The 18,628-nt window shown below is 40.2% G+C and overlaps 4 protein-coding genes across 7 annotated transcripts in view; 1 reads left to right on the top strand and 3 right to left on the bottom strand.

Moving 5' to 3' along the window:
• rab3il1 (RAB3A interacting protein (rabin3)-like 1) overlaps window positions 1-1,879 on the bottom strand; it is a 9,102-nt gene extending 7,223 nt beyond the window's left edge. Inside the window, exon 1 of one of the 3 annotated variants that reach the window (XM_036212346.1) lies at window positions 1,019-1,879. The gene's annotated coding sequence lies outside the window, so the exon portion shown is untranslated. The remainder of the gene's footprint in view (window positions 1-1,018) is intronic. The other 2 variants (XM_036212345.1, XM_036212347.1) reach the window with 2 other exon arrangements.
• Window positions 1,880-4,167: 2,288 nt separating this feature from the next.
• Window positions 4,168-8,632, top strand: best1 (bestrophin 1). Its single transcript, XM_024282671.2, has 8 exons — window positions 4,168-4,618; window positions 4,701-4,934; window positions 5,377-5,531; window positions 5,638-5,715; window positions 5,794-5,946; window positions 6,034-6,114; window positions 6,189-6,340; window positions 6,416-8,632. The coding sequence occupies exons 1-8, from the start codon at window positions 4,528-4,530 to the stop codon at window positions 7,491-7,493; spliced, it is 2,022 nt and encodes a 673-aa protein (XP_024138439.2). The 5' UTR covers window positions 4,168-4,527; the 3' UTR covers window positions 7,494-8,632.
• A 470-nt stretch (window positions 8,633-9,102) lies between these two features.
• fth1b (ferritin, heavy polypeptide 1b) lies at window positions 9,103-10,475 on the bottom strand. Of its 2 annotated transcripts, none has more exons than XM_024282673.2 (5): window positions 10,201-10,475; window positions 9,962-10,098; window positions 9,717-9,863; window positions 9,463-9,588; window positions 9,103-9,375 (listed from the first exon to the last, which is right to left on the bottom strand). In XM_024282673.2, the coding sequence occupies exons 2-5, from the start codon at window positions 10,061-10,063 to the stop codon at window positions 9,217-9,219; spliced, it is 534 nt and encodes a 177-aa protein (XP_024138441.1). In that variant the 5' UTR covers window positions 10,064-10,098; window positions 10,201-10,475; the 3' UTR covers window positions 9,103-9,216. The 2 variants fall into 2 exon arrangements, with proteins under 2 accessions (XP_024138441.1, XP_024138440.1); XM_024282672.2 differs by having other exon boundaries at window positions 10,301-10,474.
• A 628-nt stretch (window positions 10,476-11,103) lies between these two features.
• The window catches only part of LOC112152860 (inner centromere protein), an 8,939-nt gene continuing 1,414 nt past the window's right edge, over window positions 11,104-18,628 (bottom strand). The window contains exons 4-20 of the mRNA XM_024282670.1: window positions 18,051-18,625; window positions 17,933-17,972; window positions 17,630-17,708; window positions 17,415-17,547; window positions 17,275-17,314; window positions 17,025-17,112; window positions 16,790-16,930; window positions 15,069-15,178; window positions 14,866-14,986; window positions 14,677-14,787; window positions 14,398-14,549; window positions 14,201-14,321; window positions 12,548-12,634; window positions 11,966-12,001; window positions 11,703-11,759; window positions 11,457-11,613; window positions 11,104-11,378 (exon numbers count right to left, since the gene is read on the bottom strand). Of these exons, the coding sequence (XP_024138438.1) occupies window positions 11,203-11,378; window positions 11,457-11,613; window positions 11,703-11,759; window positions 11,966-12,001; window positions 12,548-12,634; window positions 14,201-14,321; window positions 14,398-14,549; window positions 14,677-14,787; window positions 14,866-14,986; window positions 15,069-15,178; window positions 16,790-16,930; window positions 17,025-17,112; window positions 17,275-17,314; window positions 17,415-17,547; window positions 17,630-17,708; window positions 17,933-17,972; window positions 18,051-18,625 (2,224 nt within the window). The 3' untranslated portion in view covers window positions 11,104-11,202. The remainder of the gene's footprint in view (window positions 11,379-11,456; window positions 11,614-11,702; window positions 11,760-11,965; window positions 12,002-12,547; window positions 12,635-14,200; window positions 14,322-14,397; window positions 14,550-14,676; window positions 14,788-14,865; window positions 14,987-15,068; window positions 15,179-16,789; window positions 16,931-17,024; window positions 17,113-17,274; window positions 17,315-17,414; window positions 17,548-17,629; window positions 17,709-17,932; window positions 17,973-18,050; window positions 18,626-18,628) is intronic.

Genomic DNA, 18,628 nt, shown 5'->3' on the forward strand with positions numbered 1-18,628 from the left:
AAGACACCCCTCCTTGCTCATCCACTGTAAACACCAAGAGTTCAATTGTGAGTTCACTGTGTGTTCAAGAACGTGCTAAACGTGCGTTGAACACCATGAATTAAATGTCCGATCAAGAACGCGCCAATCAAGCATTCAAGAACATGCATTACACGCCTGATGTGTTTGTAACTTTAAAATCCTTTCAATCCCATTTGTGCTGCACACTTATGCCTACGTTTGTTTTGCTTAATTCGTAAATCAAGTTAACATTTAAAAGCAATCTCTAGTGACCTATAACTTAACCCTCGCGCTCTCTTATAGGGTCCAGATGACCCCACCTTTACATTGATGTGTGATTCCTTCCATGATAAAGGTGGACAGGATTTTATGTCTGCCACGGACACCAGTGAAGATAAAAGATCATTTAAAATTAAATAGTTTAGCACGCTGTCTTTAGGGGTCCAGGTGACCCCACTTTAAATGTAAATATGCTGAGGATAGCACAAGGGTTAAATGTAACCTTGACGCTAACCACTAAGTACTAATGCAAAAATACCATTTGGTGAGAAACTAATGCATAAAACCCATAATAATGCTACCTAGTTCAGTGCTATTGTATTCTTTAGTAGTAGTAGTTTACTGGGTGGGTCTTAAACTTTATACAACTAAATAATGTGCAATTCAAAAAATATTTCATTAGTTTTGATTGTTATTAGTGTTAGACCAGTAAGACTTTTTAGCATTAGACTGCTAGAAAAGCTAAAATAGTCTGATTTCAAGGATGTGATTTTAGACCATAATGGCTTGCCATACCAGAGCAACAGTAACCGCAGCTGAAACCCTGAGCTTCTGCACAACTAACCCCGATGTTTTACAGAAATCAGCATCAGTTTCAAGAACATTTATCCTAAACTAGATATTAATTTAAAAAGCAAATACAATAACATTTTTTCCTTGCTCATACGTCAGCAAACAAAGCTTGATAGCATTCAGTGTAACTTCTCTGAAAACAAAGGTGTTCCGAATCCGCCCTTACCCAGTCAGTATCCAAATCAGCCGACAAGGTCCCCACAGCCCCGGCTGGCACCAGTTCCTGCCTTTTACTTTCTGTCAGTTTTCTGGGGCTTTAAAGCACAAAACGCCGAGGAAAAGGCGCTAACGTGAGCGAGTTTCAGTGAAACTAATCTCAGCAGTTTAAAAGAACAGCAGAGGAATGCGGACGCTGACGTAGACAATAAAATCAGTAACGACAACAACAGGCGCGCTTCAGCAGGAAAAATAAACCCCACAAACTCAGACAGATGGAGGATAAATGAAACACTTAAAACCGTCTAGGAATGTCGTTTTCTTTTCCTCTTTTCCAAGTAAGAAAATACTAATCTTTTTCTGCCCTCCTCCCTGTCACAAGTCACATGACGGCGCATCCACTCCCAGTTTGTCCTGTCCCGACACGATATGGCAAGCCCTGATTTTTTTTTTTTTTTTTTTACCCATTCAAGCGTTCACATATTGCTCCAACCTAAATGCTACATAACTCGGGCATTACCCTATTTTAAAAATTCATTAAAAGTAATCAGTTTACTCCACAGATTATAGAATATTAAGTTTTCTCTGATATACAGAAAATAAAAAAAGAAAATGTAGAATAAATATGTGAATATGTAGACCTATTTATATGAAATACTCTATCTTATAATAAGGCAAATAAAAATACATTTTGAAATAACTAATTTAGCTCATTTTGACATTATTTTGACTATACAATAAAAAATGAACTTAAAAAAAAAATTTGATAACACAAAAACCAAATGGCTCAAACAAATTTTGCAAGACCAACCAAAAAGACTTGGAAATTCATGTCGTCCACACATATTTTAATTGCTTCTATAACCCTAAAACCATAACCCTAATCCTTCCTCCAGGTACATGCTGCCAACAAACTTCAGCACTGACCACACATATTTTGTTTGAATAGTCACTTTCAAACAAATACATAATAATATTATAGTTAATTTTATTTGCCACAAAGCCATAGAATTTAACACTTACTGTCCAACAGCACAGCGCTCATCCTGTGTGAACCTGCCAGACTTGTGTTTGACTGCTGGAAAATTAGGTGTGCCAAAAAAGATGGACGAAGAGTACACTGCTATTCCAGATCGCCCACTCTTGAGGACCTCATACCCCAGGCTCGATGAAGAGGAGGGTGGTGGAGATGGGGAAACGTGGACCCTGTGAAGTCCCTCGAAGGCATCCATGTGTCTCTGTCAGGCAGAACCCATGAGAACTTTTTTAGTTTTGTCCATTGATCCCACTTCATGTGACTGTTCAGCTTCGGGAAAGAGTTAGATGAAAACAAAATTGTTTACAGTGTCCAGCAGAGGTCAAAAACTGACCTCTGTGCTCAAACTACAACTCAATGTTTCAAATTAATGAACTGCGGGAAGTCGTACAGCTCCACGTCTTGCCCTTGATCCGCAGTAAACACATGCAGGGTATGACTTTTTTTCAATTGTTGAATGATTATGGTATAAAAGTTCATAAATATACTCACCAACAACAAAACCAGCTTCTCACTGTACAACAAAATCCTCCAAAAATGGCCTGTTTTAAGAGTTTATGTGTCCTCAATCCTCACAAGTCACCCCGCTGCCAGTTTTCTGGTCAGACCAGAAGGGTTAATCGTCAACGACCAGTAATAGTTCAGCTTTGCACATTTTTTCCAGTGGAGGGGGGTCACACACAGCCTCACCTGATCAAGATTTTTCCATGATTAAAATCCACATGGCCTTAATGGGGATTTGCAAGTAAACAATTAAAATTTATGTGTGTAAAATTTTAGAGAGAGTGAATCTGCTTCTGCTTGGAGATTTATTTCAAAGAGGCAGCCCAAAGCTGAGCCCATCCACTCCACATTCACGCCTTTGACAAGCCTATTTGTTGCAGTATGAAAGTTCTGCAGATTTGTTCAGATTAACGGAACCTGGCCCTCACAATGACGCTTTGTTGCAGAAACAGATTAGCACATCAAGTGACCGGAGGTACAAGAGTCTCTTGCACTCTTTTTCTCCCCTACTTTTCTTCCACCTACAGTTTTCTTGGACGCTGCCACCACACATCTTCAGCCACAGAGAGCGCCATGGCCAGACAATTTCCTCTTCACTAGTAAGTGAATACAACTCACATTTTAAGGACTTTATGTTCCGTTTTTCCTTAAAGTTAACTTTCACAGGGCAACCTTAGACTTTTATAGGTTTTTGGGAATCATTTGATTTTATGAAGATGTTCATAAATTTTTTTCTGGTAATTCAGAGCAGGATTAAATAATGGAATTAATTTAATTTAATTTTGTGTATGAATCCAGATACAAAACCAGACTGGCCTTATGAGTACCAGGGCAACTGCTGAAGTGGAGCCGAGACAATACCCAGAAGACAAAGCTACACTGGATTCCTTCAGGCCAAGACGCAGCCAACCAGCAAGTTGGCCAAGAAGAAGCAGCAGCTATGACAGTGACTTACTCCCGGAGAGTTGCTGATGCAGGTCTGGGGACCTTCTTTCACCTGCTTCTGCGCTGGAAGGGTAGCATCTATAAACTCCTTTACAGAGAGCTTATCATCTTTACTCTGCTCTACTACTTCCTCAGCATCGTTTACAGGTAAACACTGATGTGATGCTCTCTCAGCCTCAAGAGTATGAATTTCAACCAATAAGAGAGGCATTACTTAGCTTTTTCTAGCCCTGAAAATGCTTCTTACACAACATTTAGAGTAAGGATGCAATTATCCTGTGTGTTTATGATAAAATGATCATGAATAGACATCCATCCATCCATCTTCTTGACCGCTTCTTCCCTTTCGGGGTCGCGGGGGTGCCGGAGCCTATCCCAGCTACTGAAGGGCGAAGGCGGGGTACACCCTGGACAGGTCGCCAGTCTGTCGCAGGGCCTCAAGCACACACACATTCACTCACACATTCATACCTAGGGGCAATTTAGAGTCACCAATCAACCTATGAAGCATGTTTTTGGACGGTGGGAGGAAGCCGGAGTCCCCGGTGAAAACCCACGCATGCACGGGGAGAACATGCAAACTCCACACAGAAAGGTCCCAGCCGGGAGTCGAACCGGGGCCTTCTCGCTGTGAGGCAAGAGCGCTAACCACTGCGCCACCGTGCAGCCCCCATGAATAGACAGTCATTTTATTTCTAAATTTTCCAATTATTGCTCAAAATGTAATTGTAAGGATATTTTATTTCAAGAAACTTCTTAAAATGAACAAAAAATATAATATAGTTGACACTGAACAAACAAAACTTACCCAAGTTACACTTTTTTAATACTTCCCGAACTTTACAGTGTAATCCTCCTGTTTTGTTTTTTTTCTATTACAATTTGGATTTGAATAAAGTAACTTTTTTCCCCTACAAGTTCCCTACAGATTTTTAATAAAACCAAAATACAATTTTGCAAATACTTGCAGTAGCAGGTAACTGAAAAAATTGTTTCCTACATTTTTAATTCTCTATCCCCCCCACACAAGGTATATGTTGAATAGTGACCAGAGGAGGCTTTTTGAGAGGCTGTCGATCTATTGTGACCGCTATGCTGAACTCATCCCTGTATCATTTGTTCTAGGTGAGTCAGGACTAACTGCTTATTTTGATTATAGCTGAAATTGCATTTTTCTGATCAACTTGTCATTTTCCTCTGTGAGCAGGTTTCTATGTGACCTTGGTTGTGTCACGTTGGTGGGGTCAGTTTGAGAACATACCCTGGCCAGACCGTTTGGCGGCATTAGTGGGAGGCCATGTTCGTGGATCTGATGAAGCCTCCAGGCTGACCAGGAGAGCTCTGATGCGCTACGTAAACCTCTCTGGTGTGCTCATCTACCGCTCCGTGAGCACAGCCGTCTACAAGAGGTTTCCTACCATGGAGCACCTGGTGCAGGCTGGTAGGAAGTCACGATAAAGTCTATCAAAGATGATTTCTAGGATATGTTACCCAGGGGTGTCCAAATCCAGTGCTCGATGGCTGGTGTCCTACATTGAAGCTCCTTATTGGTTAGATACACCTGATCCAAGTAATCAACAGCTGATAAGGCAGGGTTTCTTGAAAACCAGCAAGAGGCCAGACCTAGAGACCTGGATTTGGACACCCTTGGGTTTCGCCATGGCTGGCAAACCCTGATTCTGAAGATCTACCATCCTTGCACTACTTGTGGGTTGATCATCAGACCTATCAGACCTAGGGGTCACCTGTTGGATCAGTTAGTCTGGGGGGGTAGCTTTCAAGGACCAGGGTTGGTCAAATCAGTTGGCATCATTTAAGAGTCTTGAATCCTCATGGCAGGTCCAGAATAAATCAATTTCATTGTGCATTTTTCCCCCTTTGAGGTTTGATGACTTCAGAAGAGCTGAGGCACTTGGAGGAACTGCCGTCTCCACACAACAAGTTCTGGGTGCCCTGTATGTGGTTTGTCAACCTGGCTTTGAGAGCACGCACTGAAGGTCGCATCAACAATGACGTGGCACTCACAGCTATACTGACTGTAGGTGTTCGTGAGCGTTCAGCCGCAGATTTGAAAAGCTCATTTACGTTTAGAAGATATCGGGTGGACGTATTTTCTAGTTGTGCCACTTTATTTTATCTTCTAGGAGTTAAACAGTTTGCGGGCAAAATGCATGAAGCTGTATGGTTATGACTGGATCAGCCTGCCTCTCGTCTACACTCAGGTTCCACTGAACTGTTCATTTTTTTAAAGTCCTGTTTAAAGAACTCTACTGGAAACTTGTTTTTTTTCCCTCTACAAGGTGGCAACAGTAGCAGTCTACAGCTTCTTCTTGGCTTGTCTGATTGGTCGTCAGTTCTTGGACCCAACTCAGGGTTACCCTGGTCACGATGTGGACTTCTACCTGCCTGTTTTTACCCTGCTGCAGTTCTTTTTCTATGTTGGTTGGCTGAAGGTAAAACCCAATAAGATGATAGTTATATGTCCTAAATTCTCCATGCTTTCCTTTATTTATTTACCCTTTGTTTCTTGTGGCCCCTAGGTAGCAGAACAGCTGATAAATCCTTTTGGCGAAGACGACGATGACTTTGAAACCAATTGGCTTGTCGATCGCAATTTGCAGGTGTGGCTCTAAAGCAATCTATTTAATAATTGCCGAATGAAGAAAATGCTTGTTTGACTTGTGTTGTGTCACAGGTATCTTTGTTGTCAGTGGATGAGATGTATGACAGCCTGCCACTGGTTGAAAAGGATGTGTACTGGAATGACTCTGAGCCACAGCCTCCCTACACCACAGCCAGTGCTGAACACCGCAAACCCTCCTTTATGGGCTCAGCTCTGGACATAAGGTACTTTTATTTGTGTCATCTGGATAGGAGTTTTCCAAATGTGCTCGCAATTAATCCTCTTCTCCATTTAATTAGTGTTCCTAAAGAGGAGATGGAGTTTCAGTCAAACCTGGAACAGATTAAAGAAAATGAGGAGGCCAACTACTCCACCCCGCTTCTTGGAGGGCTTGGCCGTCTCCTTGGGGTCCAGTCCCCCAACTTTCCTCGCTCTTCCCGAGTCTCTCTGCTGCGCCGCCGCCCTGGAGCTCCGTTAAGCCGCTTTCCTCTTTACCTGCACCCAGAAGCACCCTCAACTCCAAGTCAGGCCCGGCAGCCTTTGAACCAGGTGCGAGATCCAGAGAGCGCCTTCTCCGCCTTGCCTTTGTATGACAGACCGGGGTTTTACAGCTGTCCACAAACACCAATCCACTGTGTGCCACCACCACTGTCCCGACCCCGACCTGCAAGGAGAACTCAAAATGAATGGGATAACAGTTGTGGCTCCATGTCCCCTCCCATGGTTAGCTCACAGCCACTGCCTCCTGACACCCCCAACCATCTCCCACCACCTCCGTCCTCTGCGTTCCCATGGTTAAGTGAGGATGGGGAGATGCAAAGCACCCCAGCCTTCTCCTTTCCTGACCCACTACCTCAACTGTGTCCAATATCTAAACTTCGACCTGGGGGACACGGCCTGCTGTCTCGCCGGCCTCTCCTTCCCCGCCTCACTTTGGATACCCTCACTTCAGTTGACAGTCAGCCTGGACCTCCAAGTGCTCGGGGGGCAGGAAGTGGGGAAAAGGTGTTTTCGTTTACTCCCCCCTCTCACGCAGTGGCACCAAATCCTGCTAATCCGAGCAGTAGCAGCTCCGGCAGCATTAATGCAATAAGCACAAACAACTTTGGCACAACGGGAAGTCTCTGCATCGGAACGAGCCAAAGTAATTTTAGTAACCACGGGAACTTTGGCTCCAACAGCAGAGTTAGCAATGGGAGCACCAGCACAATGAATAAAAACACAATCACAATACCCACATCAGGTCCATCACAGCAGGAAACAAATCCACAAAACTCTCCCAATGATTCAGGAATCTCATTGGCTGAAGGGGATCTGCTCGGTGTTCTTGTGGATGGGGGCATCAAAAAGACTGCGGGGGGAAAGGAGGAGGACTGACAGAGGAGGACTGACTTCTGAAACTGCAAATGAAAAGTGGACATCAGTATCATTATGTCATCCTAGTTAGAGAAAAAAGTACGTTTTGATATGTTGTATAATCAATGGGGTGCTCAAGCTGAGGTTAATGTGTGTTGTTTTGAACCAACCTGCAGGAAAAATGTCTATCTAAGGACAAATCTGTGCCTGAATATGTACTCCTCTATAAAATACCCCCATAATCATCAGAAAAATACAGCAAATCATGAGATCATTGTCATATAAATTTAGAAACTGTTTTACATGAGAAGTTACCTTTTTTATGAGTGTGTTGAAGTTTTTCCCAAGTGGCGGTCAGTGGGATTGCAACGTGGGCCCCCATTGTGTGGGTTTAATGTCCAAACAATAAAACTATTGCTTGGATTTCACCCTAGAACATGGCTGTCAAACTCCAACACCTGATCCAGGTAACTAGCAACAGAGAGGGCTGGGTTTTTGTAAAAAAGCGGGATGTTAACCCTGGAGGCCTGAAATTTGACACCCCTGGCCTGTTGTGCACCCCTAAATCTGAAAATTTGTGCATTTGTGGACAGGAAAAAGGAAAAAAAAAAAGATTTTGTTTTCGATGCAAGACTGAATGGCCTCTAAATAGCTTTCTCAGTGATAATCACATCAGGCAATTCAAAACTGGCAAAGTGCCATAGTTATTGTCTCAACTTTGGGGGAACATTTTCAAACTGGCTTCTGGAATTCCAGAAAATCGGGGTCACATAGTTACCATAGAAAGATAAATATTAGTCTTTTGATAAGATTCTCTATTTTATTGGGTCCTGAATCAGGGACAAATGGATTTCAATGACTTTTTTTAGCATCCTACAGCTAGCTCTATGGCAATATGCCAATGGCAGTCAGGGCAGCAGCTTCTTCGGATGAAGAAGCAGGGTTGTTAACGCCCTATTTTTCCTTTAAAATGTTTATTTAAAAAGTTATTTTGGCATGTCTTCATGAACAAGCGTTTAAAATCCTGAGCAAGGATACTCACTAACATTTTATTTATGTTAAACATAAATTTTAAAAGAGGCATAGTGAAAAACTAAAATAAGAGTCTTGTGTTTTTTTTAAACTAAGTTATTATAATGTTACTTTGATGATCTATATTTGCATCTGTGTATTTTTCAATAAACATTAAAGCCCATGTATTGGAATTTTATCACAATTATTTGGAATCAACATGTTTATGAAAAAAATACTTTAATAAAGAAAAAAATGAATGACACAACAAACCTAAAGAGAGGAAAACATTTCTACTAAAACACAAAAGTTTATTATAAAACAAAAAAATAAGATAAAATCACTACAAGTGAAACGTGGCTCTTAATTTCTGACAATAGTTTTAAATGACAAAAATATTTAAACTTGTTCACTGCCACAAATTTAAATAATACACCAACAGATTAACTTTTAACATCCTGATAATTCTGCTTTATTATTATAATATTTACCATTACATTTATGTTCATGACATGACTATATTCCTTGGCAGTGCAGCTCCCTTAAAGGTATTGCTCAAGACAGACAACACCCTAAAATACCAAGTTTATGATAGTTTTAGATACATAAGCAGCTTTAATTTAAAGGTTTAATTAGCTTTTATTTGTGTAGACCTTCTCGTTTTCATATGAAGCACATCAATAAAGTGTTCAGCCTGCATGCAGAGGTGGACGCCGCGGCCACTGGTTTGGGTTTAATTGGCTTCCTTGGCCATGGTGTGTTTGTCAAAGAGATATTCAGCCATGCCGCTCTGAGGAGCTCCCATCCGCCGTAGGTTTGAGATCCAGTCTGCCAGCTGTTTGATGGACTCGACCTGCTCATCCAGGAAATGCGTCTCAATGAAGTCACACAGCTGTGGAGAAAAGACACACACAAGCAAAATGATATATAAAGCCAGACAAAATGACTGTCCAGAATGTTCTCCAGGAAGGCTTCTTACATGAGGATCGCCGTGATCTGTAGCCAATTTCTGAAGGTCGAGTAAGGATTGGTTTACACTTTTCTCCAGCTGCAGGGCACACTCCAAAGCCTCCAGGCTGCTACCCCATTCATCCCTATCAGGTTTCTAGAACAAACATGGAGCAGAAATAATAATCTGCAGCAAATTCTCATATGTCCACAGTGTTGCTTTATTTTAGAAGCAAGGATAAATAATTACATTAATAAAAAATATGAAGAAACATATTTCCTCACCTTGATGTCTTGCAGAAAGATGCGGCCTCCACGCTTGTTCTGCAGACTCATCAGCTTCTCTGCATGTCCTCGCTCCTCTTTGGACTGGGAGTTAAAGAACTTGGCAAAATGGGGTAATTGTTTATCATCCCTTTCAAAATAGTAGGCCTAAATATTACAGGGAAAAACAAAAAACATAATGTGGAGTGAATCATATTAACCAGGTTAATAAATAAGGCATTTCTATTATTAATGCATATGTTTACCATGGAGAGATAAACATAAGAAGCATACAGCTCCAGGTTTATCTGTCTGTTGATGGCAGCTTCACAGTCCTGGTGGAAGTTTTGGCGGATTTGGGAATTCATTTTAGTGAAGATTACAGTTTTTAAAAGTAATAACACTGTAAAAAGAAAAAAACGTTTAGTACAATCATTTCTGGGTGACTTTCAATATGTTGAACCGATTTAGCACGCACACAATCATTTCTAGCAGTTTTGCTTACATCATTCTGTGACTGCTGTAGTCATTAGGTCTGTGGGTGGAGTGGGCTGACTTAGCTCCTAATAACAGTCTGATCTTCAGAGGTTAGCTTACAGGCTTACCTGACTCGCTGTTTGCGCACTCGCAGCTTCCGCAATAAATGCCCTTCAATCTTTACGCTAAAATGCTCCACCTTGAACGTTGTTCCTGAACGTTACACAATATGACACTTAGCAAGAGCGAACAGTTAATGACGCCAGGGACCTTAAATAGATCAGACGCGCCGTTACTATGGTGGCATTCACTGACACTCGGAACATAAAGCTTTAATTTCAATTCATACCCAAATGAGATTAGCCAACACATTTTGTCTAGACTTCTAACGACTAGTATAAATAAAACATTCCTGCTTCTAATTAGGATAGTGAAACGTTCAATGCAGCAACGTCAAATTAAAAAGGTCAAACCATCTCCGAGGTACATTGAATGCAACATTTGACTAGTTCGGAGAAAGTTGTAAAATACGGAAGCCGAGAACGGCCTTCCTTTTTCTTTTCGCTTTCACGTTTTTGTGATAACATGAACATTTTCATAACCAAGAACATATTTTACTCCGTAGAGAATTCATCTTAAAATAAAACACTGAGACACTTTCATTCATTAAGCCAAAAATGGCATCTTACTTTATTGCAGGTTGAATTTTTAAAATATGAACCATGTTGTGATAGTAAATGACATTTCCAAGATTTTCTTTTCCTGAGTTGCTAATTTCTAGTGGCTATCTAAGAAACACATTTATTCAATGGTCAAACTTCAATGAGATATTGATTGGTGAGACTTAACTTTCATATTTCAAAACTAACCTCTTTTAATGAAATCAACAACTTAAACACAAAAAGAACTGCACAGATAGATAAATCAAAAGTAGGAGGAAAGAAGTTAGACTTTATTTAGAAATAACAAAAAAAATATCAAGCTTTTATAGAACAATGTACAGTAAGAATACTGCATCAGTGGACCAGTATTACTTTGCTCCAGCGGGGGGTGAATGCCACACAGCAGAGCTGGTGCGTTTAAAATATCGAGGCTTGCTCTTGTAAAATATGTTCTCCAGTTTTGGTGGTTCAACAACCCCAAAGAAAGAATCTAGATCAGGGGGGTTGAAGTATTGCTTCATAATTATCTGCTTCAGATTGGGACCTGGAAGAAGAACAGATGCACGTTTCTACACGGCAATGGAGAGCTGATATACAACAGTGAAAATCCGCTTGTGTGTACCTTCTGCCCAGGAAGGAATGGGCTTCCTAGGAGCCGATTCGTCATCTGTGGAGTCATCACTGTTTTGGTCCATCCCGTAATCGTCAAGGTTCTTTGAGGTCACCAGCGGTTTGTTGGCACCTTTTGGAGTGATGACGTACGACTGTGGCGAGGATTGCTGCAGGAGGAAAAAATATGCATAAATGACGATCAGCATGTAGACTATAGGAGTTTTAGAGAAAATCTAAAGTGATAAACATTCATTACCACAATATCCACAGTGACATTTAGTCCTTTTTGGTTGGGTGTGTTCAGGACAGACTTCTGAAAGCATGGAAAAGAAGAACATGTTAACTAACCTTCCAACATGAAATAAACAAACGGATAAACATCTATACTCAAGTGTGACAAGTGAGGACAACATTTTAAGTAACTAAAAACAATAAAAGATTTGGGGAAATCTTCCACTCATGTTTTTGCTTACTAAGGACTAATAATAAGCTTTGTGTACTGAAAAGTTCACTTCTTACCTCCAAATCCACAGTTACGTTCAAGCCAGCAACGGTCTATATTTATGTGAAAAACAAAGAAAGAAAAAGAACAAACATAAAGTTAACAGTTTATTTTTTTAAATAAGAAAAAAACTAATTTATTTTAACAAATCAAATCTATGTTTCCAGTTTACACACATAAATATCTATGTAGCTTTAGAAAAGCAAAACTTTGGAGTATATGTTAGTTGCACCTGGAAAGGATTGAAGCAACTGATGTTTCAAATAAATTTTAAAAAGCACAGTTAAGAATTGGCAGTTAGATTCAACGACACACTTTCAATTTTACACAACAAAGCCAAAGTCTGAAACACGTCAGACACAAAGAATGAGTTCAATCTGATTAACAGATTTACTTTACAGTTCCAACATTTTTTTCTTCTTCTATGACTGGAAGCAAACCAGCCAGCCTCAGTCAACCAACAACTACAAACCCTTTCCATTTAAGCATAAATTTGTCTGCTTAATATATAGAGGTGTGTAAATCGGGAAAAGGGGAATTAAAACAGCCTTTTGTTGGACGAGCGGTGACTTTTCTGCTGGACTCCACCCTGAGTTTACCTTTTTCTCAGCAGCTATCTCCTTCAGCTTGGCCTCTTCTCTCTCTTTAAGAGCTTTTTCTTTTGCAGCTGCCCTCTGCTGCTCCTCCTAGTGGAGGAAAGCAGAACAACAGTTTGAGCATCCAGTCACTATGCATCATTAATGGGAATCAAAGTAAGACATGCAGGCATTTCCAAACGGATCCAGACAGAACTAGAGGATAAAGCTGCTGGTTTACAGCAGCAACAGAACCTTTAATAAAAGTGTTGATTTGAAGACAGCACTGTTGTTACACATTGATGCTAGCATGCTACGATACTAGCCGCAAATGCTATCAAGCCGTCCCGTGTGCTGTCTATAAATATAAACAGAGGATCGGTTTTAAGTCGGTCGTTTTCACGGAGCAGACTTTAAGGCCGGATAAATACAACATGAATTCATAGAAAATGTATAAGAACGGTATTTTATAGATGTAATAACAGACATGAATCCACTTTGTACTAACTTTATTGGTAGCCTCTCTGCAGCATTAGAGATCTGTATCTTTACTGACAGTGATATCAAGGCAAATATTTAAAACATTGAAATGTTTCTAAGCTATTTTTGTTATGATTAATATAAATATGAATCATCTGGAAAAAGAATAAAAAAAAAACACTTTCTGTCAATGTGCACCCTTTGCTAAATTTGTTCTAGTTTTTTCTGCATATTTTAAGTTTACAGTTGGAAGACATTAAATACATGTTCATACTATTTATTGATTGATTTTATGTTTTGTTTCCATAAAAGAAATGATAGAAAATACTAAATGTCCTCATCAGGTTTAGGCAACAGGTGACTGACTGTGGCTCTCATCTTAGAGTGTAAATGAGTCTTTTTAGCTGCTAAAGAGAAGAAAAAAACTCATTATTGATAGAAAAAAAAACTCTTCATAGAAATATTCATAGAAAACCAGAGAGCAAAGACTGATTAGAGATTTAAGAAGTTACTTATAATAAAGTGTTATTAGAGGTTGTTTTTATGTTGTGACTTTTTCTTTGTTTTAATTCAACATAGTATTTTTTAAATTAACAAACACGTAAATGTCTTCAATTTCAACTTAATTCAATGTATTCATTTGTCATTGCCACAGAATAACAATAAACTTTAAAAACTTTAAACTTTAAATTGTTACTTTTGTAAGTTTTGAGTGATTTCAGGGAGAATTGTGGGTTTTGCCTTTCTTTAACTGAGGGGTACCAACACTTTTTTCCACCACTGTATATATGCAATATTATGTTAAGATTTTTTATCAAGTCAAAAACTAGATTTTGGTCACTGAGGTTGTAACTTCAAATTTGGAGCATCAAACCACACACAGCAGCACCAGTTTGAAGGCTTTTGCTACAGAAAGTTCTGTTGAAAGATCATTTTATTTCTCTTTATAGGATGCTTAAGCTAGCGGTAGCTCACAAAACACCTGCTGCATTGTTCTATAAACATTTTTACAGCCTGTATTGAGTCACACTTTGTCTTTGAAACAATTTCCAAAAGAAATGTTAAAATAAAATAGTTTTTGTTAAAAATATTCTGTCATTTTTAACCTTTGCACAGCTCTAGCAAAGCCAGCCTTTTCTGAAAATGTATGATCTTTGCATTTTGGCAACATGTCATTAGTTTCTGAAATTCTCTTACCAGTTTTCGTTTTTCCTCCAACGCCTTCCGTTTTTCCTCCAGTTCCCGCATTTCTTTTTCTCTCGCTGCTCTCTCAAGTTCTCGTTGAAGGGCAAGTGCTTTTTCCTTTTCTATTCTTGCCCTTTTGAAAAATGAAGAGGATTGTTGTATTTAAAAAAAAGGAATATAATGGAAAACAAATAAAAAAAAACCCAAACCTTTCAGCAGCAGCAGCAGCGGCGGCTTGCCGTTCTCTCTCCAGCTCCCTCTCACGCTCCTGCTCCTTTTTCAGCTCAAGTGCTCTGCGAACTCGTTCTTCTTCCTCTGCCTTCTTCTTTGCCATCAACTCCTGCTGCCGTTTTTCCTCCTCCTGAGTTTTTAAGTCCCAAGATATGAGAAAACTTGTTATAAAATATGTTTTCCTAAACCCTATTGCTTAAAAAAAATTGTTGACGGATTAAATATGGAACAATTTAGCAACAAGAACATTGTCTCACCTGCTGCTGAAGTTTCTTCTTTTTGGCTTCTTCTTCCAGCTTCTTCTTCAGCTCCAACTCTTCTTGACGCTTCAGGGCCACTTTTTTCTTGGCTTTCTCATCTGCCAACCGCTGCAAGAAGGCAAATGACCCTAAATGAGAATAACCTTCAAAAGAACTTTACACCGACAGACAGAACCTCTTACTTACCTTGTCGTTTTTCCCGTCAATCTGAGCCATCTTTTGTTCAATCTTCTTTTTCTTTTCCTCCTCCCTCTGCTCCTCTTTCACTTTGGCCTCAAACACCCTTCTTATCCTCTCATCTCTTTTCCTGTGGCAGAATGTTTTCAAAATAAAGTTAAAATGGTGCACAACGGTCTGTTAAAATGTGTTCTGTTTAAAAGACGCACAACCTTTTCAGTTCTTCTTGCTTCTTTCTCTTCTCTTCCTCCATTTTTCTCATCCTTTCCTCCTCTTGCTCCTGCTTCTTTTTAAGGGCCTCCAGTTTGTAACGTTCTTTTGTCTGAAATAAACATAAAAAACATCAGAAAAACAAGAAATGACTGAAAGATGAACAATTAACAAATACAACTTACTGTGATGCCTTTAGTCTAAAACTTGTAAAACAAAAAGCTCTAATTCTTTTAGCTAGTGAGCTATAGATGACAGTGAAATCACAGCAACATGACATTTTTGTAAGACAAACAAACAGGGCATCACCACAAATCATTAAAGTTTTAAGAGTAAAACCCACAAAAAGATCCCAGTGATGTCACAGCAAGAATGTGGCCCTCAATGTGATATTAGACCAGTCACACCTATGATCAGAGCTCTAGACACTGCTGATGAAGTCAATGTCTATGTTAAGGGGTGATGTTAGTAAAAGTGGCCTCGAAAATGGGAAAAGAAACATGTAATTAGAGCAGCCCCTCACACACGTGGACTGCTGCCCTTCATTTATAGAGTTGATGTTTGTACATGAGCCTGGAAATTGACTACAAAGATCTCTTATTTTGTGAACCTTTCCGTGGAATTTAGAGTTGGGAATTTTCCGAAAATAAGATCCATTAAAGTCAAACTCCGACCATCTTTTGATCTATTCCAAAAGCGTTTCCGATCGTCTCTTCATTATGAAAATAGTGTTTTTTGCCCCCCCCAAAAAAAAAACAAAAAAACTGCCATTCTCTAGAGCAGGGACAGGCCTCGAGGGCCACAGTGTCTGCAAGATTTCCAGATATCCAAGCCCTACTCATGACTGATTACCTGGTTCAGGTGTGCCCAGCCAATTAGAACATGTGGGAAAACATGCAGGATTGCGGCCCTCAAGGCCTGCTCTAGTACATTCTTTCTGCAGAGTGACAGTAGTCTATTAGAAATTCACCTCTGAGTTGTGGGAGGGACCACTGGAATGTACCTGCCCCCATCGCCTCCCTGAGAGCTCTACGTTTACACCATCTCCCTCTAGCTTACAGCCCCTCACATCCCCAACCTAAGATTACAGCTGCAACAAAAATGGCGAGCAATACTGGAGCCATCCAGCCGTACATTTTTGAGCCAGACTCAGGTTCAAACGAGGAGTGCATGCTATTCGTCTACAAGTGGGTGCATGAGAATGGAGTAGGGAGCTAGCAATCTGCTGATTTTAACTTCTATGCCAAAACTACAAGCTTTTCCAAGACTGTATATTTTATCTCTTCCTGATTCTCATCGATTTGGACAAAAATGCAATTGTAATCTTAATTCTCTTAATATATGTCCTCAATCACCAGAAAAATTCCACAAGAACATGTTGTAAACTCTGTTTTCATCAGAGTGGGTCTCTAACAGTGGCAGTGGGAAAGGGGCTCATCTACAGTGTGCATTTCTATGACCACACCATGGAGCTCCCAAAAAACACTTACCACAAAACCAACGCTCATCTGAAGGGGAAGAAAACATCCATATCAGAGTCACAATATTTACCTTGAGATGCGTTTATAAACTAAATCCCAAAGTGATCTGCTGGGAATCTCTAGTTTTTCCAGTTACACCCATAACCACATCTGGGCTAGAAAAACTTGGTTCTCCTGATATATATATTTTTTTAATATAGTTAGGTGGTCTTATCCATCTGTGTGAATAAACTCCAGTTTACCTTGGAATCCATTTTCAAAGGAGTGGTGTGCTTGATGAAGGATTTGATGACACCGGTGCGGCCCAGAGAGTTTGGAGTCATCATTAGCAACTGATTCTTCTGCACCGTGTGGAGAAAAGATCTCATGCTGGGCTTAACTGCCTGCACATTGCAGAAAAAATGTTCAATTATTCAACCAGATCAACAGCTTGGTAAATCATTATGAACCACATAATGCAAAATCTGAGCAACTTACACTTTGAGTTTTTTTGGGAGGAGATAACCTCTTTGTCGGACTGTCCTCTGTGGTGTCGGGTGCTTTGCGTTTAGTGCTGCGGCTTGACCTGAAGCCATAAAAGAACAAAATAGAGCAGAAATGTTATGGTTACCTTAAAAAACAGTCGCCTGTTTAAAAATATAGAAGACATTAGAGGTTAAATAGAAAAATAGTTAACAATATGTGTGGAGCATAGACTTTAATATAGACATTTTAATAAGATACGTACCGCCTAACTATCTGAGTCTCCTCTTGCTCCTTACTGACATCTGAGGAATTGGAAAATAATCCAAGCAATTAAATTATGGAAAACAGCTAAGACCACAACAATACTTTTTTATTTAAAAAAAAAAAAAAAAAAGCTCTAACCTGTTTTACCTGGAGAACTGACTTGAGGTTTACCGGTCGGCGGTGCTGAGGAGGCAAGCTTCTCTGAATTAGTAGCCATGGAGCGAGTGATGCGTTCAAGAGGCGAGTCCCTTTGCTCCTTCTTAGTATCGAGCTTAGTAGTAGAAATACAAAGAATATCTGAAATAAAACACTTAATTTCAAAGTGAAAATCTGATCAATGAATGAGATGTTACCTGTGAATTATCCTTGGAGATTTCAGGCTCAGACTCTGCAGATGAAGCTTCTGCAGGTACAGCTTCAGTTTCACTATGGCTGTGAAAACAGAGCAAATTCACTTAAAAAAAAAGTTTTTGTGGAAAATGCTAAAAGCAATAAAGACCTGAGACTCATTAATACAAGTGATGTGCATCTAAAATCCAGAAAAAAAAAATCAGAAAGCCTCATCAGAAAGGATGTGGAATTGTTTTTGTATCTAAAAATCAGTAAATCAATCTTCAAGCAGCTCTTCACTGTAACTCAAATACTAGATGACTTACACTTCATCATTTTCGTCAGCAGTATCCATGGGAGAGTCCTCTGGTAAAGCCAAAGCAGAAGGTGAATTATTTTCACATTAAAAAAAACATTTTGTGAGGACAGCAGTTTGTTTCTTACCATCAATATTGGTGCTACACGTGGAGTTATTTGTGCGAGTCGCTTTTCTTTTCAGCATAGAGCGCTGCGAGGAGCGGCGCACAGATGCCTGGGTCATACTGTGCCGAAGGCCAGCCAGAGAATGGCGCACCTTGAGAGAGCAGCGCACTGAGCTCCGGCTCGTCTTCCGAGGAGGTTTGGCTATGGGGACCTTAACTGCTTTGCGGCCAGGGGAGTCCTGGAGCTGTTGGATCTTCTCAGCAGACAAACGCTCTTCAGAGGAGATTCTAACAACTACTTCAGCTGAGGGGATTTTAGGTGGAGACGGAGCGGCGTCACACACTTTTTCATGTGCGACTTCTTCGGCATCCTCTTCGTTCAGGAGATCTTGCTTCTTGTTCTGTGCTGCTTCCGCTTCATTGTTGTCGACTGAAGTGTTCTCATCTTCTGGCACGTCGGGCTTTGTTTCTTTCTTTTTGCGTGTGGTGCGCTTTGGTTGTGCTGTGGTGCTCGCTTTAGAGCTAGACCCTTCAGACACGGGCTCTTCAGCAATCAAGTTCAGAGATTTGACAGGAGAACCGCGGAGGTTGCTGCGCCTT

This window comes from Oryzias melastigma, linkage group LG6, assembly GCF_002922805.2.
Source record: "Oryzias melastigma strain HK-1 linkage group LG6, ASM292280v2, whole genome shotgun sequence".
In the NCBI taxonomy this organism is placed as follows: Eukaryota; Metazoa; Chordata; class Actinopteri; order Beloniformes; family Adrianichthyidae; genus Oryzias; species Oryzias melastigma.